We start from the raw sequence: 27,998 nt of genomic DNA, 5'->3' as shown, positions 1-27,998 counted from the left end.
AAATCATTGTGGTAATAATTTATTCCCAAATATCATTGAAGTCGTGCTCAAAATAATGTGAAAAATAATATACAATATTTTGTTCACAAGTTATAATTATGGCGCATTGTTATTGTCACATTTATAAACTAATGTTGTAATCAAGACTAGACATAGTAGTAAAGTAAATTACGTTAATATTCAATTATACTAGTTAAGTACCTACCTATATACCTACTGACATATTTTCAGTAAAGTATGTCTATTATACTCGTAATATTTTATCAAATTATAAATCTATGTATTTTTTCAGCTGTCCACATTCTAGTGAGTGTACTATTGAGGGTATACTTATGGATGTATATGTCAATTTTAATATTGCACGTTTAATTTTAAATCTCTTATATCTCAAGTCGCAATATTTTTTCTTTCGATTGGAATTTCCCATCTATCATTCCAATCGTTAGCAGAAGATTTACAACCTTTCAAATTGATTTTCCTCTCACACCTTTTACTGATGGACCAGTAATAATATCCTTCAGGACATTTGTGCACGTAGCCTCTTAAGATGCCTGTTTTTATTCTTTGACACTTAAGAAAAGCCGGAGAACATTCTACGTTTTTCTCAAAGGGATAATAACCAACATTGGAACATGAGAATTTTCCTCTCGTAGCCACGATCTGTAAAATACAATATTCATAAATATGTCTCATTAAAAACGTATAAAATATCACCATTTATGTGTTGTAAAAACCAAATTGTCATAAATTCATTTCTTTTAGACAGAGTTTGAAAGAATATTAAATCGCTCGCAATAAATTATATTTATAAAATAGTTATAGAAAGAATGCTTTCAAATAGTCTTATTTTATTTAGAGAAAATAGAAATTGGTATTTTGTACTTTATTTGTCGCCGCTGTTTAATCTGGTATCCTGGACAACTTGGTTTTTCATTATATTTGAAGTTTATTATATATTATCTTACCGGTTCCTTATAATACTTGTTTAGGCGTCTTACTCTTCTTCTTTGAGCTATTTCTCCATCACATTTATCATCAGTCTTATTTTCTTCAACGCATTGAACTTGATCTTCATCATAAATAGTATTGTTCGGACAAGTAAATACAGCAATTTTTAGATCATGACTATCATCGTCTTCTGTACATTGATAGAACATATTACAGTATTTAGGATGTCTTTTGAATGACGTCGGACAAACATATAGATACTGATCATCATCGGTCTCAGGACATTTATTCAAAGAACTTGAATTTTCTTCTGTTGTAGAACTTCCATCAGTACTACTTTCTGACTGCTCTGTCGTTGTGGATTGTTGTTCAGATGTTGTCTCTTCTGTACTTGTTCCACTATCTGTAGGATTTGTTTCAGTCGTACTGGATTGCTGTGTTGTTGTTTCTTCCGTATTGGTTGACTGTTGGTTATCGGTAGTTTCCTGACTACCTTCAGTTGTAGATTGCTGCGATGTGGTTTGTTCACTAGTAGTAGATTGGTCACTTGTTTCTTCTGTTGTAGTTTGCTCAGTCGTTGCTTCACTTGTTTGTTCAGAAGACGATAATTGAGTTGTTTTATCGCTCGTTGTAGTTACTTGAGTAGTTGTTGATTGGGAGGTTGTTTGTTCTGTTGTCGTAGTTTGTTCTGTTGTAGTTGTTTGTTCTGTTGTAGTTGTTTGTTCGGTTGTAGTTGTTTGTTCAGATGTTGTTTGCTCAGTAGTAGTTGATTGCTTAGTTGTTGTTTGTTCTGTTGTAGTTGTCTCTTGAGATGTCGTTTGCTTGGATGTGGTTGATTGTTCTGTTGTTACTGGCTGTTGAGTTGTAGTTTGCTCACTAGTAGTAGAAGTGGGCGATTCTGTTGTAGATGATTGCGTAGAATCATCTGTATTTGTAGTAGAAACTTCTTTTTGAGTAGTTGATTCACCAGAATTTTCATTTTGTGATTGAACTCCCGTACAATCACGTGGAGGATATACGGATTCTTCGTAATTACATGTCTCCAATTGGGGATCCCATATTGTACCATCACCACAATCAAAGTGATATACTGAAAATCGCTGGCCATTTCCATCCCAGTCAACACATCTATAAAACTTTTTACAATCGTTGGGATTCGGATAATACCCGGCTTTTTCGCATGTAATATTTTGATTTCCAGGTTTCGTAGAACTTTCTTGCGTACAATTCGAATCATTTTGTTGAGAGCTTGTAGTAGTACTTGCCTCCGTTTGAGACGATGTCGAAGATGTCATAGTGTTGGACGAGTCAGTTGTTATTACAGTTTCATTTTCTTTATCTGTACAAGATGGATTTTCTACATCTTGAGGATGATTACAAGTTAAGATATCTTGATCCCATATAGTGCCTTCACCACAAGAATAATCATATTTTGTATACCCACCTTTTCCATTCTCAACACATCTATAGAACTTCGAACAATCTTGAGAATTTCCAAAGTACCCTTCATTTTCACATTTGTCTTTAGCAATAGGTTTCGAAGTTTCTGTAGTATTATTATAATTCGTGTTATCTGTAGTTGAAGATGAATTTTCATCCATTAAAGAATTTTCTTGACTAGAATTTTCGCAATTTTCCACGTCTTTTATATGATTACAAGTTTGAAGATCTGAGTCCCATGCCGTACCTTCTCCACATTTAAAATCATATCTTGTATATCCTCCATTTCCATTATCAACACATCTATAAAAGTACTTGCAATCATTCTTATTAGGATGGAAACCTTCAGATGAACAATCAGAATCTGAGCTGCTAGAATCGTTATTTGAATATTCGTCATCTTGTTTATCTGGTCTATATACAGTGTCAGACGTTTCCGTTGTTGTCGACTGTTGCATATGCGATGTACTCATACTTGTAGTTGTTTGCTTTTGTGATAGACAACTTTCAGAGTTATCATCATGGTCACACGCTTGTATTTCTTGAACCCATACTGTACCTTCAGCACACGAAAAGTCATACTTGGTGTAACTTCCTTTGCCATTACCTACACAACGATAAAATCTTTTGCAATTTTTAGAATCTGCAAAGAAACCTTCCGACGTACACTGATCTTTTTCATTTGGTTCGGACAGTTCTTGTTTTTCAGTAGTATGACTATCAAAAGGTTTAGAAGTAGCATCAGTGTTATTACTAGTTTCTGTTTGAATTACAGCACCTTGAGTTGATCCCTCAATTACTTTATTTGTACATGTATTGTCAGTGGATTCGTGATTACATGATTGTATTTTTTGATCCCATATAGTGCCTTCTCCACAAGTAAAATCATATTTTATATAACCACCTTTACCATCGTCTACACACCTGTAAAACATTTTACAATTGTTAGAATTTCCATGAAACCCTTCAATTGTACATGTATTTTTGGATGTTTCTGTAGGATGATCTTGTTCAGTTGATTCTGGTAAATGATATTCCGTTGATGTAGATTCTATGGCATCACTTTCTATATTCATTTCATTATTATTTGATACAGTAGATGCGTTACTATTTATATGACAATGACTTTTAAATGAATCATGATTACATGCTTGTATTTCATTATCCCAAATAGTACCATCACCACAAATGAATTCGTATTTAATATATCCTCCATGTCCATTGTTAACACACCTGTAGAACTTCTTACAATCATTTGCATCTCCAATAAAGCCTTCCTGAGAACAAACAGTTGAAATTGGGGCTTTGGTAGTAGTAGTCGTACTTGACGGTTGAGAGCTCAGATCACTTTGCGATTGTGTGCTTTCCGTTAATGTATTCATCGATGATGTTTCTAAATTGTCAGAATTAATACTTGTTTTACAGGAGCTTGTATGGGCATGATTACAACTATTAGTTTCGGAATCCCATACAGTGCCTTCTCCACAAGTAAACTCATACTTAATATAGCCTCCTTTTTGGTTATCAACACATCTATAAAACTTTTTACAATCATTGGAATTACCATAAAATCCTTCTCTTGAACATATATTTTCCGACGCAAGAGGTTTACTAGTTGTGGTATATTGAATACTTTCTGTTGTTCTATCAGTTACTTCATTATTGTGCAAAGGACTGTTGTCTATGTCTTCATCATTCAAAGGCTTAGAAATTGCAGTAGTATGTGGAATATTTTCCATATTACCACAACTTTCTACTGCCCAAGCATGGTTACATGCTTCTATTTTAGAATCCCACACCGTACCTTCCCCACAAGTAAAATCATAACGTATATATTTTCCTTTACCATCATCTACACATCTGTAGAATTTTTTGCAATCATTTTTGTCACCTATGAAACCATTATGTGAACATATATTACTTTCAACTGTAGGGTTTTCTGATGATATAATTACTGTACCAATAGTTGTTGTAGTCACAGGCTTGTTGTTTTGAGATCCATATCCTGAATCATAATCATCGGGATAGTTTTGATCTTCTGATGTTAAATTAATATTTGATGTAGATGATATCGATTCCTTTAGTGTAGTTGTTTCAATTTTATCTTCAATATTAATGTCAGTTGCACCACATCTTTCAACAGCCCAAGCATGGTTGCATGCTTCAATCTTAGAATCCCAAACTGTACCTTCTCCGCAAGTGAATTCATACCGTATGTAGCCACCTTGACCGTTATCTACACATCTATAGAATTTCTTACAATCATTTTCATCTCCTATAAACCCACTACTTTTACAATTATTACCTCTGTTTCTAGAAGCTGCTGTGGTAGATATCGTATAATGTGATAAGTTACTTGGCATAAATGAAGTAGAGTGACTTTCATATCCCACATTTTTTATTTCAGTTGCTGTAGGTCCTATAGTTGAATCAAAAGTTTGAGTAAATTTTGAAGTACGATGCGTTGTAACACTTTCTCTCGGTGTATTCTTTTTGTTTCCAAATGTAGTATAAGTTGCATTGTGATCTCGAGTTATAATTTCGAATATATTAGTCCCACAATCTTCAACTGCCCATGCATGATTACAACTTCCTATTTTTGGATCCCATGCAGTTCCTTCACCACATACAAATTCATGTTTAGAATAACTTCCTTTTCCATTGTCAATACATTGATAAAATTTCCTGCAATCATTATGATCTCTTATAAAGCCACTTTTAGTACAACCCTGGGAAGATGACATGGTATTAACTTTCGTACTATTTGTATTGTAACCTTGATAAGCATTACCATATTTTTGCAAAGAAAATGTGGCAGTGTGCTGTTTGGAGTAGTCTCTATCTTGGTTTTGGATAGTTTTATTACTTACAGGTAATGTATTAGTTAATTGAACTGGTACATTTTGACTCGCGTTTGAATTATAACTTTCTGTTGTTCTCATACCAAAATTGGCACTTTCATTTTTTTCTATTATATTTTGTTCCTCGTCCGTCTTCTTTTCGTATGGTGTAGTAAGTTTAACATTTACATCATCGTTATCATGATAATTTTCACGTCCACACCGCCGGCGTTTAACAGCCCATGCATGATTGCAAGCTTTTATATTGTCATCCCATATAGTCGACTCACTGCATAGGAAATCATATTTAATGAACCCTCCTCTTTGATTATTTACACATCTGTAAAATTTTCGGCAGTTTTCACTATCTCCTATAAAACCATCAGAATCGCATATGTCATTATTTTTTAATTTTGACTGCTGATTAACAATTAGTGTAGGTCTATGGCTTTTTGTAGTAGTGTGTGAATATACTATGGAGGACTCAGTAAATCTTTTAGTTGAGTTTCCGCTATTTATATGTGAGTCTCGATGTTTTGTAGAAGAAGTCCATGAAGCCGTTTGTGAAGGTGAATTGTCGGGCTTTGTAAATAATATTAATGGATATTTTGTAGAAGATAAGGCAATGGATTCAAATTTAGTCGTAGTTGAGAAAGCAGATGCTGTTTCGTTTTTAACTTTTTCAATATATATAGGTTGCTTGGTACTTATTGGGGAAGGAACTTCGTAATGTATCGCATCAATTTCATTTCCAAATGTAGGTTCTATTGTTGTAATAGTTTTGCCTCCACAATGAATTCGTTTTGTGCTTTGAGGATGATTACACACTTCTGTATCTGGATCATATACAGTTCCTGGTGCACATTGGAACTGAAATGAGAAATAAATATTAGTTAATTACATATTGAAAAAAAAAAACATACTGACGTGTAAATGTAATGCATTAAATGAATATACTTAGTGTAAATATAAATTATTAGCTAATCATCAGCTAGTATCTGGAGGATAAAATTGACTGAGCACATTATGAGAAATCTGTCTCTATTTCGTTTCACCGAGACAATGTAGGAAGTTATCCAAGCCACTGCTCCATTACTGCCCCTGATTTTAATTTGGTATGCAGATCGTCATGCTATCTACTCAAATAATCATGAAACACAGCTCTGCTTCAATAGGAAGCATGGTGAGGTTACATAGCCTATAGCGTTCTTCGTTAATGGGTTATTCAACTCTAAATGAATTTTCAAAATCGGATCTGTAGTTTCGGCTACACATTGTTATTTATTATTACGTATATGATGATACTCACCCTGAATACCGTATATTTCCCTCTTCCAGCTATCATACAACGATAGAAAACCGTGCAGTCGATAGGGTCGGCATGAAAACCTTCATTTTGACATACAAATGGTTCGGGTCTTGTTCCAGAATACAGCTTCACCACCCTCCTGCTAGATCGTGGTTTACGAACTTCTTCTGTTACTGAAGTATACAAATATCTATTTGTAATGTTCGCAGATATATGAAAGCAGAAACTCACATCTATATACAAGTACTATTAAAAGTTTTCTTTTCTCAAAGCGGTCCAGTTACATAGAGTATTAGAGAGCAACAGCTCAGATAGTTCCTATTGCCGACTTTGTATGTTATTTTTTCTATCTAAAATAATCTAGAAATAAACAAAAAAGCACCTTATCAAAGTCCCTGTAATTCAGGGTATTTTGGTACGATGCTTTTTCTTAGGCTAGAGGTTTTAGAGTTCCCCTCATATTAGGATAGCTCTATGCCCAACAATGGAATGACAAAAACTTGGTAGGATAGTTACTAAGGATTTCGTGTATAACAGATGAATTGGTACTAATAAGAAATAGACTATACGCTCCGCTAATGATGCGCAGATTAATAATTGGTTATGTAAAAGGTGACAAATGATGGTGAAAATGACCTGCTCAATGAAATATTAACACAACATAGAAATAATGACTCACCACTATCATTCTCTTTGCTTGCTCCACTAGCCAGTATAATGAGCAAAAAGGACAGGCTGAGCTTTATGGCGCGTAATTCCATTTTTAAATTAAGCAAATGCTTTTATTCTAATATATAATGTTTCTTCTATAATATACACATTGTTTAGGTTCCTGCGCCCAGCATCTGTAAAAAAATTACACAAAATAAATTAAAAATACGAAGACCTATATACCAGAATTACAATTCATAGATAGTCATTCAAAAGTTATATTTACACAAATACAATACAAGTACCTAACAGTGTAATAAATAGGGTCAAGATCATGTATGCATGCATATGTAGTAAAATAAGCCTATTTTGAAACTACGATCTTGGCAAAGATAGAAAACAAAGCTGTACAATGCAACGTGATAAGATTATATTTGGATAAAACTCAATATAAGCAATGGAAATTCATTAGACAAAAGTAATATTCTGGTTGATGATGGAATAAGTTTCAATATATCCTATTAAAAGAAACATATAATATAGAAACTGCAGAGCCTTAATAATATCTAATATGATAATAGGGTTATTTCAAGTCTTCATTTAAATAGGTAGGAATAGGAATATCGTTATATATACTTAAATAATCTACTAGTTCTACTAGTACTAATCTAATAATTATTAGAAAGATAGTCACGAATTTTGGTATACAAACAGGCAGCATTGGGTTTGAAGACTGACATATGTCCCTTTTTATGGTTAATCAATATATTCTCCTTAAAAAATATATGACCTACCTGTGTGCGGATTTTTATTTTCTAAACATGCAACTTGCACACTTATAATATTAGTAGGATAATAGTGTATTCCTGTTCAATAACAGTCTTGCAAAATATAAAAGAAAGTAAATTCTAAATTATGTTAGCGAGTGATAGTTATTTGCCTACGGAGCACAATCTAATAAAGAATAAGTTCATTCATCTGAAACCATTTTCATGAACATTTCCTGGTGATATCATTATAGTATCAGATAACAAACATCGTGTAATGTAGTGCAGGTCATGAGCAATTCAATGTTATTGACCGCAATTGACCTTTATCATTACGCAAGTGAAAAGGTATATTACATTATCGTATTCGTAACATAAAATTTCGTTTTTCATATTATTATTATATATTCTGTTACCAAAGATGCATTGAAAAATAAGCTATTGTTCGATTCAAGAACAATTTCACTACACTATTATTAAACTAAAAAAGTAGTTACAAAGCAGATGCACCGATGATATCGGACGGTCTGCTATATTTATAGGTCTCTCTTAACACCATTGCATTTTTAAAACCATTGCACGCCGCTATATAACTCAAATGGGTACTGGTCTGAGCTTGTTATTTTGTTACTAAAAATAGGCACCCATAAATAATGGGAACAGAATATATACTGGACTTGTTAATCGTGTATCAATTCCAATTACTACGTGCACAAATAAGTCTATTTTTATTTATATATGACTACTAGCGCGACTACGAATGTATTCTATGTAGATGAGGCAGGACCTAAGTTTGTGTGAAAAAAAAAATACACTACTGAACCACTTGATGTAAAATGTAGAGGTAAGGAGAACTCATGTGAATACTTTTATGGAGAAACCGTAACAAAAGTGTCGAGACTCAGTACCTTAAGCTTAATAAGATATAAATAACAGTTTAAAACCCTTCTAAAATGGCGCTAGATTAGCAAGATAGGATTATATGAATGAATGAATTTAGCAGTTGTTGATGGAGTAAAATTCACTGAGTAAATAATACCTATATATAAAAATGAATAATAAATTATACATATATTATTCATTTTTTTATTGTAATTGTCTATAAAGAAACTCAGAATTAGCATCTAATTGAAATGTAGTCAATGTAGTAGAAATTAATTTATTCGCAGGTACTCACACGCAAAGTGCATACAGTTGCAACATCTATAAATATCCATATCTGTGGTTATTAATCTTAAAAATATAAAAAGGGCAAACAAGAAAGGCCTAGTTACCTACGTACAAACTGTAATAGTACCTAGGGTGATGATAAAACGCAACGTCTCTTTCTAGATATAAAGGACATACAACAGTATCTTTTATAAAATACTATGTTCAGGTAGACTTTGTAAAAAGTCGTCTAAGTGGATACCATAGTCTCGCCTATTTCAAGCATTGAACAACTTACTTTGTAAATTGTTATCGATTGAAGGATAGCATAACATATTAGTCCTCCGGCGAGACAACGCATATATGTAATTGGTATCGCAGGCGTCACAAAATGATGTGATGTCCATGTATGTATAGTATATGTATAGTTGTAGGTACATGTCTATAGGTGAAGCGACTATAGTGATACCACTTACCATCAACAGGGGAGTCAGTTTCTGTGTAATTCCAATTACATGAATATGTAAGTATGTATTGTTACCTTAGGAGGTGCCATAATAGTAATATGATAATAAAATATAGAAATTAGTAGGCTTAAAGATAGCACACAATTACAGTTAACATTTTATAAAAGCAAAATGTTTACCTTATATTCGATACACCTAATCATATGGTATAACTAATGAAACTACAATTCCTATTTATAATTTTTAGAGCAGTAAATAAGTAAGGTAAGTTGTTATAAGAGAGCAAAGCTTGATAAGTTATTCAAAAATATTTATTTCATATAATATTTTTTACTTGTCGTCATTTGATATAAAGTGCATTCGTTACGTTAGAAGTGGCTAATGGTAACATGAAAACCTCAAACCAAAATAATGCTGAAATGATAGTTCGTCATAAACAATGACTGTGAAGATTAGAAAGTATGGAGAAATTGGAATTATTGAAAATCTGTTGCTGCAGACGTCGTGTAATTTTGTGATTCATAATTCAATTATTTTAACTAAGTATAGAATAAAAATATATATAGCAAGTTTATATTTTACTTATACATCTATACCTATGTTTTTTTTATTTCTAGTCCATCCACTGAGAAACAAATTGTTTACAAAAGACAATCGCGTAATTATTTCGACCCTTCGTAGCTCGCGTGACTATGTAGTTAGTGGGTATTATTATCCATGGTCTGGCAAAAACTTAACAGATGATATCTAAACCAATGGTTAGGTGTAAGCGTGGAACTATACCTGATGATGGATATATAGCTATGTACAATACGTAGTTATTTTCAACCCACACACTTACTAATTAGGTGTTAAAAATATAGTAGATAGTACAAATGTGTTAATACATTAACTATTAATCCCTTAAGGAGTATGATTGTGGGAATTTCACCGTACGTACAAAGAATTTAGATTTTATACTGAAACTCTAAAAAGTACGTTAAAATTTCTTTCTTATCTTCTTTGCCTAATACTTGCGGTGAGTATTAAATCAAGCAGGTAATAGAAATAATGGTACTTTTTTGTTCATTACATTGCATAATATATGTCGTATGTGCACATGTACCTATAAAAAACGATATCTGAAAATTCTAATTAAATTTTCAATTATAAGTATATATAGTTTTGTTCCCGTTCTTTGTATTTTTATTAAAGTTACTATTAAACGTGCAAAGTGTATTATTAGTATTACTCAGAGTCATACTATCAACTAAGCTACCAACACAGGTATTATAATAATGCGTAAATTGGCTGGAATGGTCATCAAGGGCTCATCAAAACGTTCAAGGCATCTCAACGAAACCGCGGGCATTTTTCTAAAGGTCACAAGTGAATAACCAGCCAACCTCCAAGAAAAATCGATACCCCGTCGTTGGTTCATCGACACAAATAATTACATCTCCAGGTTACAAATAAGATATAACAAGTGCACTGAGCGAGTTTAAATACATTATCTTGAATATCGTCCTTGCTGCTACAAACCAATTTGTTTGTGTACATGTTATGGGAAATAAACCGGTATCTCCAATAAAAATATACTGCAACTACCATACGAGGAACAATATTGTTGATGATATTGTTGGACTAGCCCGTTTTCCTTTCTTACTTTATTTAAATAGTAAAACTTTAATGCGTAATGTTAAACAACATGGCTGAACTTAATACACTTTTTTTCGAGTCACCTATAGGACAAAGAGATTTTATAACGTACTAAATTTATTTATGAAAAAGCAATCGATTGATGAATTCAATATCCTATCCTTTTGTAATGAATGAAGCATAACAAAAAAAAGATAGGAAAGTATTGAAAATAAGGATATAAAAATAAAATTATACACAACCTATATCATAATTATTAAAAAAAGTAAGTTGGTAACCATACATAAAAGACTTTTACTTTTATCTCATAGAAAGTAAAATTTTTCATATATCAAGTACTACACCTCGAAGGCGAGACACTGTTCCACCCGTTCTGAAGCCTCTATAAAACTGGTTCGAAGATTCCCTTTCCAGGTGTTGTGGTCAGAACTGCATTCTTGTGGCTACACAACTGATGAATCCCAATGTGATGGCTATGAATAAATTGCTACTTGCAAACCACTATTCTCTATAATATAAGTATATAAAAAACTAATAAAATATTTTGCACTATTTCATTTCTAGCTTTGGTACATACCTATACCTACTTATTACGTACTTTTATTTATTATAAAGCAATAAACAAACCGTTATAATAGGAATTTATTCGTCTGTTATAGTGGCATATTATTTCAGCTGGTACATGCTACGTAATTACATTGGACCACAATACAAACAATGATCAGAAATAAAGTGACAGACTGATATAGATCAGAAATATGTTGTTAAAATTCTGAATATTTAAGTTTAGATAAATTCACTTTCGCTTACAAAAATTAAATTAAATTTATTTTACTTTTTTATACATTCTATTCGTTCGCTAAACGAGCAATTTTTATTTACAAATATAAAATGTTGCATATTTTGAATATTGTTACATAATCCAGTCATTGATAACTTCTTACCTGTACATAGCAAGTTTTTAATAAAGACTAATTGTATAAGTACAATATTTTTTAAACGTGTTATTAAGCAAATTAAATGTACAAATATCTTATCTAAATAGGGATGTTGTGAGCTGCATTGAGATAATAGACGGTGGTCCGTTGATAACTTGTGGTGGGTACCTGTTCACACCGCCGCCTACTGCTTCAGCTTCGCATTATTTTATCTATTTTTACGCAGTCATTTTTTATAGTAAGTTCTGTGCGAATAGTAATGTTTACATTATGAAAATTTTGCAATCTATAAAAATGTGCAAAGCTTAAATATAGCTTGTTATTTTTTAAATACTTTGATAAGTCTCTGTCTAAATTAATTTATAGATTAAATAGGTACCTATACATATTTTCAGAAACGAAAAAAAAACGAATATGTAATACAACATTATATTTGTAGTTTAGATTCTGAAAACTTTAATTATTTAAATTATAATAATCAAAGAACCGAATAGAATATTAAAGATACGTGAGTAGAGTATTGAATACTTTCCATACACAATTATTCTATTTGCTTGCTATGCTTTATAAACGTAAAACAGTAGAGTAATTGCGATTGTAAAGAATTCGATACTCTACTATTCATATACATATATTGACACATTTCGAATTTATTTTAATACTAGTATATTGAATTTGTAAATTTTATAATGAGTGTATAAAAAATAGTATAAATGTTAACATAGCATTGTATTGTGTCCGTAACATCGTTCAATGTTCTTACTTAATATTGGATGAAGAAAGAACAGTAACAGACATAATTATCGAAACTGGTAGCAAGTTCATAGCCAAGGTTACTTCGGCAGTGTTGTTAACATTGCGTTCGGCTTATAATAATATTTAATTGTAATAATACGTAATTATGATACCTTGGTCTATAAAAATGACGCATCCATCTCTACATATATATAATAATACGTAAATAGTAGGTACGTATTATATATTATAATTTTAACACATCATTTGGTACTAGCACACATAACATAATATTACGTAGTACTAGTACAGCAGATTATTTAGTATAGAATATTAATTAATATTGAAAATACATTATGAACATACATTATTTTTAAAATATGTAGGCGTATCGCAACCGTACCTATATAACCGTAATAATATTTTCTCAAATTCTTCTCTGTTATATTTAATAACTTTTTTTTTTAATTCTGCTGAATGAAACTGTAAATAAGTTGTATGTAAGTATATACGGAAAGTATGTAATTAAGTTCTATTATTATATTATACAAAAATATGAAATATTTCTGAATACATGAGTTCATAAACAGAAATCTAATCTTTTCTATGGGATTAAACTGTACCCATGTATAAGTACAAGGATATCATGAAACAGGTCATATTTAAAATAATAAGAAAAGCCGTACACATCAAACAGTACCATCAAGATCCAAACTGAGCAAAGTTTTGTAGTAAATACAAAGCTAATAATATATGTTTTTTATAATATACGAGTACCGCAGATAACATAATATTAATATAATATTCATAGGGAAAGGAAAAAAGATTGTTAGTAAGCTACCAGTGACGCCTTTGCAATGTTTAATAAAAAAGTATATCCATAGGAAAGTTAGATACTAAGCCAAAAGATGTCTTACAAAACAAAAATTAAATATTATTAATTCAAGGAACTGGTATAGCGGATGCTGGTCACCTAGGTGTTGCATTTAAATTTTATTAATTGTAGTATAATCTTGAAGTACGTAATAATAAATTGTTGATAGGTAATTTATATATTTTTTAATACTGAACATTTCTTATAAAGTTATTTTTATTACAGTATATATAAGTACAAACTGTATCTTTGATTGTATTGTATTTTATACACGTTAAAGAAATTTTATTTCTCAGTATTTAATTATTATAAATTGTAACTACACATAAAGTGATAGAAGGCACCTCTAATAACAAAAACAAGAATTTCTTTTTCTCAAAGGGTTTTAATACATAAATGACTATTTTACACACCTGCCCAAACATGTATTGTTTTTGTACTCCTATTTTATATGAACAGTTGTAAGTTTGACGGCCTCGATGCTAGGCACCGTGGTAGTGGTTTAGCAGACCACTTTACTTTCGATGGTCGCGGGCTCGATTCCTCGCACGATACACATATTTGTATTCATGAGTATTGTTGTTTGTATCGGTCTGAGTATTTTCTATGTATATTCACAAAAAAAAGTATTAGAGTTTTTATATCAGTGTGGAGTACCCTTAACACAAGCTCTGCTTACTGTGAGGCTCGATGGCGCAGTGTTAATTGTCCAGGGTTATTTATTTATTATTATTATTAAGTTAGGTACATATTACTATAATCCCTGACACACAATCCCATCAGTACCTACTAGGATAACGTAGATAATTGAAGTGTCAGTTAATTTTCCTACATAATCACGATCTTGGTAAGATTGACGTTGGCGTGAGTGATGCATTAACTGATGACTTCACAGAGGAATCTGAATTTTTATTTGTTATTGTAATATAAAATACTAGGTACCGTTGTATTATTATTATTATTATTATACATACCTAAAAATTACAGGCAGCAACTAAATAATGGAGATCACTGTCGTAAGTACTAGTTAAAACGTTATTTTTAATTTTAACTGTACCTAAAACACAGTGCCGTAGGTATCTACTGCCCTAAAGTAATAAACAGTAACAACTACATATAATATGTGGACTTTCGATGGTATTTTAAATATCTGAGGTCTTTATTGGCATGTTTTCAGATTTAGTTTTGCTACAACAATCCCAGTGCTAAAATTTTAATCTTATTTCTTATTTTCTATCAAATTTCATATTATTGGGTCAACTGCAAATGACGATTTACTCTATTTTTATTACATCTTACCTACTTTATCAATTTCGTAAATAGTAATACATATTACTACCTCAGTCTCACCTATTTCAGCTGCTACCTAAACAACTTGCTTTGTAAGATGTAGTCCAGTTGAAGGTTAAGAAAGATGAGGCACTGAACTCATAGGATAAGAAGCCTGACATCTTCTCTGGGATAACATCGCACAAGTGGTATCGCAGGCGTCACGTGATAACGTGATATACCACTTGTACATCAAATGAAAGATTAGCTAGTTTCAATTGTAAAAACATAAAAAATCTTACCTTACCCATATGTTACATGTAGACAACTAACTAATATAGTTGGTGCACAATAAATCAATCCGACACAAATCGTTTAGTTTGGCAACGCGTTACGGGCTATAGCTTCTACAGATTTTATCTGTACCATCCGGTGATTCTGTGCCTTATCGTTGCACAACTGATATCTTCACCCAGTCTACTTTCTTATTGTTCCGTTTTAATTACATGGATTAAGTTGTGTTTACGAATTTGGTTCAATGGCAATATGTGATTGAAGCTAGGTCAAAGCATGAAGCACGGATATAGACAATGTCCATTTATGATATGGGTTTCAGGATGTCTTTGCGACAGTATATTCGTTGTTGGAGTTGTCGTACCCATAATATAAGGTTTGCTTAGTTTGGGACTAGGTGGTGTGTCTACGGATAAAAAAAATAATAGCCAATAAGGTAAGTAAAATTGTAATAATAAACGTGTAACGATAAGTTTCTGAAGATACATTACATTAGATCATAATACAAAAGCTAGGTAGTGATACCTAGATCATGCTCGTGAGGCCATCCATCCGGATTTGCTATAATTAAAGGAAAATGTGACTTACATAGTTGCCGTCTACAAAAAACAGTACCGTAACAATTGCTTAACAAGTTAATAATCAATAAAATGGCAACAACGCTATGAGATTATTTCTTTTCACTAATTGCTAGTCACAACATAATATTACAAACCAGTCACTATGACTATAATTATGTTGTACGTCTTTGTGAAATATAAAACTAAGCTACACCATAAAATTTATAGTACCAAATTTATTTTAATTGGAATAAAAAAAAATTACGGTAAAATAAGCCATTGACCCATGCAAGTTCTCACATTTAAGCAATAAAATCATATTAATGAACTATTTTGAAATTAGCTAGATCTAGAAAGTTACAAGAACAACTAGTTTCAGACTGAACTCAAATAAATTAGTAATACGCATTATATATGATATAAGGTCGAGAGAGGGAAACAAACTTCTTATCATTTTATTGATTCACCGTGCAGGTGCCGGCAGAGAGGGAAACTCCGAGCAGTTTCTGGGACTTGTGACCCGGGTGTAGATTTAAGGCCTTTGTCGACCTACCTACGTAAACACTCACCTTCACAGCTCGCGTTTCTGGCACAGCTTCCGCACAGCTAAATCTGAAGATATGCGTTCTAGTATTTCGGTAATATCCGTGGATATTACCGAAATACTACGTATACGTATACTACGATATCATCCACGTACATAGAATAAAAATATAACTGATTCTGTACTGGCAATATACATACGAGGAAACGTAGTAGAACTGAAAACAATTGTGTCTATACGCTTGTGCACGCGCTACTCTCAGAAACGGCTTAACTAATTTAGATATTTAGATTTAGCAGTTTTCACTCACGAATCATAAAAAACTTCTTAAAAATTTGTATTGATTTTATTGAAATCAGTTTACAAATAAAAATGTTTTGTTATTCTGAATTCCTCAGGTACAAATCCGCGTAGGTACTCTGCTTATACTAAATTCTGTTATTTTATTAAGTCCTGGATTTCTATGTGTATACAAATAAATAAATAAGATCGCACATAACCAAATCGTCCCTTTACAGCAATCATGACACCTACGAAATCCCTGTTAAATAAAATAAATTTCTACAATACATCTATTTTTATATGTTCTTTATTTAATTCAATAGCTTTTCACTTTTCACGAAAGATTATTCAACCATTTATTTTTTACAAACTATTACAAATTTAACTTTAAATAATGAAACGAAGTATACCGCTTATGTACATTTATTCGGCATTTGCTTTTCAATTATGCATAATGAGTAAATTAGATGTGTAAACATTGAAAACAGTAATTTTACAAATAATTAATCTTTAATTTTATAATTATGTATATTCCAGTGCACACAATAACATTCATTCACATCATGTAATCATTTAGTTTTTATTAATATTGCACTAGTTATTCGTATACCATGAAGTTAATAATAGGTAGGTATCCGTAATTACAGTTATGTGGTAATTTTAATCATGGGACCTTTTTACTTATTAATGAAACAATATATAGTTTTTATAATAATATTTAAAGATGATACTAAATTATTGAATAAAGAAAAATGAATGAAAGATAGTGATAAGAAATTTGTGCCATCCTACTCGTACCTACAGGGATTTAAGTATATTAGGAACACTATGATTTATTGAATAAAAGAATATATGCAGGAATATTTAAAAAAATTAAACATTTATTTCATAAGTTGTGAATTGAATTCTACTAAGCGCAGAAATGCAGAATTATATTTTTTAATTGCTAAACTTTAAAGGGGAGAATGTTAAGAACATTTACTACAGTATAGTTAAGTTCTAGTAATCTAGGAATGTCAGTTTGCTAATGCTTGCGAATAAAAAGCTCTCAATTCGTCCTTATTTTCATTGTTTTGTGTTCTTCTTTAGATTTCGTTACATTTAAATCTCTTTGTACAAGCATTTTAGTTTACTGTCGTGTAACTCTTCCTGGGTTATTAATAATAATGTCGATTGAATAATATATAATAATAATAATAATACTATAACCTATTTTTTTTCCAAACGAAAGAGGAATACTAGTAGACAATAAAGTATAAATTATGATAAACTATTTTTATTACATTACGACTTTTTTCAAAGTTGTTATAATTATCTACGCTATATTACTAGCATCGTTTAATATAGACATAACATACTCATTCCAATTGTCAGACAAAGCGCTGTTTGATAGCTGTTATATTACCTAATTAAGCCGAAGACAAAAAAACAGTTATTGTTGCAGAGTTGCCATATAAACAAAACATCCTCATTCAGTCAGTATGTACATATTTCGATAGTGATCTAAGTGTAATTATGCTTTTGGGATTACAAGCAAAGGTTCACTGACCGTGTCCTGGAGCAAACAAAGAGTAGGTATTATATCATACAGTGACGCGTAGTAATTGGTCTGTACATACTCGCTTTGCAGATCTTGGACTTTAGTCTAGAGCAGTCGATCTTCAAGCAGTATTACTGGTAATTAGGGGCGATTTAGTCAGCATAGCAGAGACTTTTTCACATAACGAGACCAGTTTTACTTGTTCATGTCGCTTACCCATATTGGATAATTGCAAGAAGCACAATGTAAAAGAGGCAACAAAACAAATAAAAACACTGGTGCTATCTGACTATGTAATCTAGATAATAGGTGTAATGACACAGAATATATAATAGTACTGTTCTTAGTAATGGTAGCAGTTGAAAGCGTAACACGCAAATTGTGTAACAACTGAATGTAAAAGATAACCAGTCTGTGTATTCAAAGTAATGAATTGTTTCTTTTAATGTTTTACTTTGAAAAGTGATAACAAAAGACGAAGTTATACCTTTATTATTAAGTATATAAAGCTCTCTCAATATATCATTATTTTTCATTTACTCGTATTTCGTTACTCAATCAGTTGGTTGTGTATATAATATTTTGACTGTAATGAATTAGTAATAATTAGTAGTGTATTTTATTAACACATTTTAACTAAAAAAAATAATGTTACAACTAAATTATTTCATTTTAAAACATAACTTTCCTAGGATCGGTAGACAAAATATAAAATCAATGCATAAAGATTTTTCTAGTGAATCCTGCACTGAATTTTAATATAACTACTTAGTTAATAACAACATAATAGAAATAGCGATTATATCACATTTTTTTATTGGTCAAACATAATACAGAAATAAATATAGCTGTATTGTACCTATATACCAAAAGTCTCTTGTGGCGTTCAAGGATATTATGATCTACAAACCTATATAACAAATGTCATTTGAATCCGCCTAGTAGTTTTTACGTGAAAGAATAACAACTATAATAAGCAATATCTTCACATTTATAATTTTAATAGAACTACCTACATACTCATTTCAGCCGAACTACATATACTTTTTTAAATTTGTCATAAATAGCATGTTTGCATAAATATTTATTAATAACTGGATTATTCTTGAATAACGATGTCCTATCAACTGATGATTCAGTGTGCTCTCATATCGTGATTATGAACATTTGTACCTGACATATAGATAGAAATCTTGACGACTTGCGACAAGCCTGGTGACTCTGACAGGCGCTATTTCATATGGAAATCGTATTTAGTACCGAGTAACATGTCGTACCCTTTTAGCTATTAAATTGAATATAATTATGATAATATGTAGTAGATAGGTACTTTTATACATTACAAGCTGTTACCTACTTGCGACATCATCTGGTTTTTTAAGATATAAGACGACACAATCTGTCATGTAGGTCAAATTTCATTACGATTCGTTCAGCCGTTTAGTCATCATAAACTAACAAACATACACTCTGTCTGTCATACTAGTATGGATGTAGTAGTAGGTATTATAAAGATATAAGGTGCACTGCATATATTTTTATTACAGTAATAAACTCTATAGTGTATCAGTTCCTTAATTATTGGTTGTTTAAATAACTTTTCAACCTTCCACATATATCACTACATAAATACCTAAAGTTACTGTTTCATTAACGATATTCAATACTACCTATTGACAAAAACCGTTCCGCATAATAATTTGAACCCACTTTTATAAATTCGGTTACGGATATATTTAAACTTCAAAATCCGAATCATGTCATCAATACATTTCTTTTCATTAACTAGGGTTGATATTTTTTAACATTACAAGATAACAATAATTACTCAAAAGAATTATAAATATAGATAATAATATTTTAAGTAAATAATTATTATTATAAATCAAAACAAAAGTACCTGTACGTTTCGTTTTGGTTTATAATTATTTTCTGATTACAATAGATATTAAATAAATATCTTCTGACCAGCAGGACCAAAACTCTAATAATAACAGTATACGAATAAATCAATTATTTCATATTTATAATATCTGTTAATAATGATAGGGCTTCATTATATTGTATATAGAAATAAACTTATTATTGTTCGATGTTATAGAATTTTCTACTTTAAATGCGATCATTTATATATTCTTACACAGCCCTAAAATAAAACGGTATATTGTTGTATTACTGGCATTGAACTTGTTAAGCGAACCTACTTGGCACCCCAGCCAAATATGCCAAACCTCACCTTTCTCATGTTGTATCTTCACAAGTCGCTATTTTAAAAGTTTAATTTTGCCCATATCTTTAATCTTCGTTCAAAAAACCGGTAAATGAAATTAATTACATACATTAAGAATTAACTACAGAACATAGGCAAAATAGAAAATAAATTGTTATTTTTGCACTTAAAGTATTATAATCTCAGATAACAAATACCACAACAATCTGCCTATTGATCAATCACAGACGTAATAAATTAGTCAAAGAACATTCGTTGACATTTTTACAACACAACATTGATCAATAAGTGCTATTAATAACGTTCAACAATTGTATTTCACAAATTACAACTGTATCACCTAATCTTCTAACGGTCAATCAAATTATATAAAGTATTTCATAGTGATACACCCACCGTGGTATAGATCAACCGATTACAACTAAGGTGTAATTTAAATCATAACAGAATGAATCAAAACTAATTTGCATAAGCTAGGAGCGTCACAAAAAGACTTGCGGTTCCAGATAAATTCGCATTGGATAGATAACCCAGAGATGTGGAAAAAAACAATATGGATGACTATTACATTTGGTACTGATTTTATAACCACTAATATTTAATAATAATTATTATATTTTTTAGATATGATTTGAATGATAAATAACTCGAAACAAAACTTAGTAACCAAGCCATTTAGCCGTAGCATAGATCGTACATAACAATACTTGTTATGTCCGATCACCTTTTTTATAGTTAGACACCTCTGATCTGCAGTAGTACGTTAATGAGTTTTTATGGTAAATTACAAGTATAGATTTTGTTATATCGCAACATTTATATTATATTATATTTCCTACACATCGCTATAAAATATTTCTGTGAGATTGAGAATATATACAAGATATATTAATAATGTACCTAAAGTTTTTAAATAATATATTTAAGAGATTTTTCAGGATGTTCTAAAAAATTTCCTGCAGATTTGGTTTTCTAGCAGTAAATTCTAATTATTAGAAAAAAATTTTTAAAATAATTAATTTAATTTGTTTACTTTTATAAACTGACGAATAGTATATTTCAGTATGTTACTTAGTAGTATAAACTGACACATTTTAATTTATATTAGCTATTTCTTCATTTATTATAATATTATTTTATGTTTTTAAGCACGTTTTACAGAGGTAAAAACATAAAATAATATTATTTTAATAAACAGTAAACATTTCTTTAAATTCTTTTGAGTTATTACAAGAAACAAAATATTTATAAATAAAATATTCTACTTGCCGAACCATTCTCTGAAAAATAAAGCTCAATTTAAAGTACTTAAACTTTGTTTTCGCTAAATATCCCAATTTAATTGATTTCTCTGTACGTATATCGTTTAGTGTACACATGTTTATATAGTTGTTTATTCTTAAATAAAACAGTTTTGTTTAGCGCATAGACAAATGACAATATGTTTATGCATATAAGTTAAGTCATCTAGTACAATACTGGTGTAATACAGATAAAAATTTATTTACAACACAATTATAAAGGAAAAATATCTAATTTTTTAGTTAAGATTATTATAATAAGTGTGTATTCAACCGCACCTAATGTCATTTTCAACCCCTTACAACCCTTTTTTCGCATTAAAAAGTAGCATTGCTCATAATATATAATGTATTTAAATCAGTCAATATTTATTAATGATTAGACAGACAGACAGACAGACAGACAGAGTTTTTTGTGTATAATATTAGTAAGGATTACAAGTATAGATTTTGTTATATCGCAACATTTATATTATATTATATTTCCTACACATCGCATAAAATATTTCTGTGAGATTGAGAATATATACAAGATATATTAATAAAAAAGTTTTTAAATAATATATTTATATATTTTTCTGTTTTAAAGAATTTCCTGCAGATTTGGTTTTCTAGCAGTAAATACTAATTATTAGAAAAAATATTTAAAATAATTAATTTAATTTGTTTACTTTTATAAACTGACGAATAGTATATTTCAATGTTACTTAGTAGTATAAACTGACACATTTTAATTTATATTAGCTATTTCTTCATTTATTATAATATTATTTTATGTTTTTAAGCACGTTTTACAGAGGTAAAAACATAAAATAATATTATTTGTAAACCTACTAGTTATTACAAGAAACACTATTTATAAATAAAATATTACTCGCCGTTGAAAAATAAAGCTCAATTTAAAGTACTTAAACTTTGTTTTCGCTAAATATCCCAATTTAATTGATTTCTCTGTACGTATATCGTTTAGTGTACACATGTTTATATAGTTGTCTTAAATAAAACAGTTTTGTTTAGATAGACAGCAATAATGCAATTTACACTTCCTAAGTGGATATTTATTTACAAATCGAAATAGGAAAAATGTTGACTAACTTTTATACCTAATGTCATTGCCCTCAAGCATTGCTCATAATATATAATGTAGTATTCGTCAATATTTATTATAATTGTGTGTTTTGTCTACAAATAGTGCAACTATCCTAATAATAAAAATGTGATTTTAAACTTAATTACAAAAAAAAAACATTAATATATCTGACTGTCTCTGGCAAAGGCAGTATTATATTTTGTTAATCCATTTGGAATATGGAAAAATGGAATTTATTTTAATGTCATTATATTAAGAACATCATCATATATATAAAAGGTATGAGGCCAAAATATGTAGATAAAATAAATGTATCCTCTATAAATATTATAAATCTAAATAACTGCTTTCGTATATCTGTATCTCCCTCTTACTTTTTGAAAATAACGGGATAAAAGGATTGTGATACAGTTTGCACTCTACATATATATGTTTTATATTATTTAAATCATTCCGGAAAGAATGAATGAACGTTGGCGTTAAGATAAATAGAATAAGTTACCTTTTATTTTAAAAATAGCTGATGTAATAGCAGGTATCTTATAAACAAGTATATAATTCTTATTATATTATTCCTTCTCAATAGGTTGTAAGTTTTAAATATAGGTATAAAGCTCACGCATTACGAATGGGAATTCGAACAGGTTTATCGGTATCCCTAGGGTTGTCAAAATTGTTTTAAATATGGCTAGTGACCCGTCCGGCTTCGCACGGATGATTTACAAATCTTTATATTTCTCAGCTTGTTCTGTACTATACCAGGCATGAAATACATATAAACCTTCTTCTTGAATCACTATATATTTCTGAAAACTGCATTAAAATTAAAATTAAAATTCGTTGCGTAATTTAAAACAGCGAACAGACAGCGGCGGGGAATTTGTTTTATACTATGTAAAGATATTTCAATATTTTATATATTACCTTAGGATACCTATTGTATTTAATTAATATTTAAAAATACATTAAATTTCTACACTAGCTGTATTTACCAATGTTAAAGCATTACATAACCGCATATCATATTATGGTAAAATAATTTACCTCCGTAAATTTATTATAAAAAAAGTTAGAGGCATATTTATAATTCCAAAATAAAGCATCTAACAGTACTTAATTATTGAACTCGTTGAGAGTATTGAAATCGTTATTAAATTATGGAAATAATTGAACTAGTTTAATTCAAATATTTATATAGGTATTGCATTTATTTAGGTATATTTATTATAACCTGACGGTTACATTTATTTTCTAATCAACACTGTATATTTTAAATTAATATAAGTTACATATTATGAAGCTAGTATAAATAATCTACATTACAACAACCCTGTATATGTAATATGCTCCTTGGATAGTGACGATATGCAATAATATTTATAATAGGCTCGAACTAAGAATGTCTTATGGTAAAAAATACAAAAGTTCGCCTACTCGATTATCTTCTCCAACGCGTCAATAAAATAACATACGTGCTGCATACTTGCATAAACTAGCCACTTTAAATGTACAGCTTTCATATTTTACGAACTTCCATAGATGAAAAGTAGGAATTAATTTTAATTACATTATATTAATGTTTTTTCACTTATTACGTACATCTGCGAACAAATTCATTAATATGTTTTTTGTAATATAATAATAATTTAAAATTGACAGCCCCATATCTACGAGTACATATATGTATACCTAATATTTGCAGGCTGACTTTTATTACTTTTGACTTAGTATAAAGCAAAAATTAAATAAACTCTAACTATAATGTATATCTAGGAGTTCTTATATGATTGACAAACATAAAAAAATAGAAAAATAAGTCTTCGATTTCATAAATGGACAAATAACATCGAATGGATATCAATACTCTACTTTTAATTTAAATTAATATGATTATGTCAACAAATGCCAGCTTATTCTTCCACCTAACAACTGCGACCCATACATTAAATATGTATGTCGTATTTAAAACCTACTAACAGAACTTAGAACAAGGGGCTATACGCTTTCACTGAAAAAGTCGTCAAGTTCTGTTCCTGTCCCTTGGTAAATTTTTTATAACTATATTTTGTTTCCTTTATTTATCAATAAAAGTTATTCACGATGGCAATTAAGCCGTAATTAATTTAACAATACAGATCATAAACTTATAACATTGATTGCATCTAGGTAGTAGCATCTCCATCCGTGTTTTCAAGTTTATAGAAGTGAATTTAATATTGATTCGTACGCACCCACCTTTTTTTATGTGAAACTACTGACACTCAGTTTGTTCCGTATGAATTCAATAATTACCTGGTAAATTGTTAAATCATGACTTTACTTCATTTCATGGATGGTTGCAAATTGCCTATGAGTATCTTAATATAACAACTAATATTTATACATGTAAAATAATTTGTTTTTAATTAAATTTTTGTATGTTACTAACTGATAAAAACATCACTTGTATTAATCTTAGTACCAAATTTTATTGGAAGTAGTTTAAACGTGACAATGTAAAATGCATTCATCGTTAAAAACTCTCCCAATTAAATAATAAGTTAAGTAGGATATTATAAAACTGCCACTGCTATAAACCGATGGAGATATATGAAACAGAATAAATCAAACCTGTAACTCTCGTTTCGTGAGTTGAAAACAAAATAATCTAATGATTAATCCCTTAAATAATCTTTAAGGTTCTTAAGTAACCCAACTCAGAGAATGCAATGAGTCCACCAAAACATATAATTCAAGTCCTGGCAACTGACACGTATGTGCGTAGGTAGAATCACGAATTTGTAAGTGGGGTCTTATTTTATTTTCATTTTACCAAAGAGTATAAAACGATTAACTGATAATCATAGATTATTAACACTAACTCAGCGTTGATCTATTCTCAGGTTTGCGTGTGTTATAAAAATTCCATTACAGATGTGTATTTTGATTCCTCCAATTAAGTTTTTAGCTGTGTTGGCACCAGATAAACAATGTACCTACGTACAGTTATATCATCTCAAATCTCGGCCACGACCGCTTCTATGGGTGACAATAGAACATGTTATTGACAGTGTTTGATCAATCCAACATTTCTTTTAACTAGTGAATGTGATGAATAATTTAAACTTCAAACATTTACCCATGTTATGACGTAGGTCATGTCAAATTATTTGCTAGAAATATACAATATTTTTTCATTTAATTATAATAATCGGATGATAATCGATAGATTAATAATATATAAGTAATTATGTGATTTCTATCACCTACCTACGTGCTGTCTTATAAAATACTCGTAAATATTAAATCTTCATAATTATACACAAATGTATTTATTACTCAATGATATTTCTATTGTATTATTTTATATAAAAAAAATAATGATTGATGGCACTACGTACTTACATATTACATATAGCAGATACGTTTTAATTTAAACTGCTACGCTACAATTAGCTTGTAAATTATTACGTTCATTGAAACAAATACAAAAAACATTTAATAGCTCCACATACAGATATACAATAAAAAAAACAAAGTGTGTATAGGTACTAGTTATAATTTGGCGCATCTACAATTCCTGATTCATTTCATAATTTGATATCATGTCCTACAGCAGCTTAACTACCCAAAAGAAATTAAGAATCCATCGAAATATACAATAACATTTGTCCGGCTGTCCATCAGAATTAGTAAATTTCCAAATCCGAAATATTCGTTGTGCGAAAATATTAAATAGTATCACATTTGTAGGCATTCAGTAGTATAAAGTCTTTAACTTGTATTTACAAAGCTGATGATATCTTCTGTAAACCAAGCCAGTGATGCTACCATGGAATTGTTAATAGTACAGCTAAGTCCCTAAATACTATCAATTAAATTTACATGAGAAGCGCACAGACTCCGCTTACCAACCATCTTCAACAGCATTGCAACCTAAAGGATCTATACAGAGTGTCTAGAAAGGATTCAAATTTTCTAGTCTTGTTATAGTTAGAATACATGAAAATAAATAATTTTAATATATCTAGACCTAGACTACATTTTTTTTATTAGGAACAACTTACCTCTTTTCTTCATTAATTAAACAAATGTCACCTGCTAAATATTTACGTTACAAACAGAGAGACAATCAAATTTATGATTTTATTGTAATAAATAAAATATAACTGTATGCAACTCAAATTAAATTATTAATCTGTATTATTATAACTATGTAACATCTGTTACATAGTTATGATAATAAATAGAATGATATATATACGTAATAAAAAGAGTGACAACTTGTGAAAATAATGTTTATAATATATATATATTATATCAATAAAGTTTTTTATATAAATATTAGGTCATATTAACAAGTGATACGATTTCATTCCGAAATTGGAGTTATGTAAGCATATATAAAGGTGCAATATATATATAAAGAATTGCAAATAAAAATGCAAATAAATCTATGTTTTGGTAAGTAGATAATCTGGAAAATGCCAATGCGTTTAATGTATGTGTGGGTAGTAGTGTTTTGTGAGGTCGAAATACGAGTAATAATTCAAATCCTTTCCTCACGTCTGAATAAATGAATACCGAACATGAAAGACCTTCTTTTTATATCTCATAAGATTTCAAATTTAAATGTTTTAAAAACTGCATGCGTATTGCACTTCTTTTTTTATTTCATTACCATATATTTTTACTATAAAACTTTAAAAATGTACTTAATCACTCAATTGTAATAAAAAAAAATTAATAAAATTAATTAAACAATTTTTTTAATAAATTTAAATTTATACATCATATATTTTTATCACATATTTTAACATTATAATTTATTAGTTATATAATTTATATATATATTTATAGTTTCATATAATTTAAAGACACAAGTAAAAAATAAATTTATATTATATGTGTATTCACTTACCTACAATAGTGAAATATATATTTAAAATTCCAGATCACTTCCACTTTTACATAAAATTAATTGTTTTTATTAATAAAACAATTTTCTAAATATAGATTCAATAAATTGTACAATAGGTCTATGGAAGTAAAGTTTCTCGCGGTCGCGCTCGTTCGAAAATGGCGGGAGATTTTTCGCATAGGGGCTGAGATGCGTATGTCCTTGCGAGGTGGACAAGGTCTCGGTGTGCTTA

General features: G+C 29.9%; 1 protein-coding gene across 1 annotated transcript; it reads right to left on the bottom strand.

Moving 5' to 3' along the window:
* Positions 1 to 3: 3 nt before the first annotated feature.
* On the bottom strand, positions 4 to 27,998 carry LOC131842469 (uncharacterized). The gene is made up of 5 exons (XM_059190993.1): positions 27,767 to 27,998; positions 7,217 to 7,382; positions 6,538 to 6,710; positions 966 to 6,098; positions 4 to 660 (listed from the first exon to the last, which is right to left on the bottom strand). Exons 2-5 carry the CDS (start codon positions 7,296 to 7,298, stop codon positions 388 to 390), a joined length of 5,661 nt encoding a protein of 1,886 aa, XP_059046976.1. The 5' UTR covers positions 7,299 to 7,382; positions 27,767 to 27,998; the 3' UTR covers positions 4 to 387.

This window comes from Achroia grisella, unplaced genomic scaffold (assembly GCF_030625045.1).
Source record: "Achroia grisella isolate CSIRO2021 unplaced genomic scaffold, CSIRO_AGI_Agris_v1 utg241, whole genome shotgun sequence".
In the NCBI taxonomy this organism is placed as follows: Eukaryota; Metazoa; Arthropoda; class Insecta; order Lepidoptera; family Pyralidae; genus Achroia; species Achroia grisella.
Note: the sequence above shows the minus strand (reverse complement) of the source record. Positions and strands in the feature narration are given on the sequence as shown.

Excerpts from the sequence above, each read along its gene's own strand:
- LOC131842469 (XM_059190993.1), bottom strand. The coding sequence starts at position 7,298 with ATGGAATTACGCGCCATAAAGCTCAGCCTGTCCTTTTTGCTCATTATA. Across the intron at positions 6,711-7,216 it reads AAGCAAAGAGAATGATAGTG|TAACAGAAGAAGTTCGTAAA; the intron begins GTGAGTCATTAT and ends TGTATACTTCAG. Across the intron at positions 661-965 it reads ACAAGTATTATAAGGAACCG|ATCGTGGCTACGAGAGGAAA; the intron begins GTAAGATAATAT and ends TGTATTTTACAG.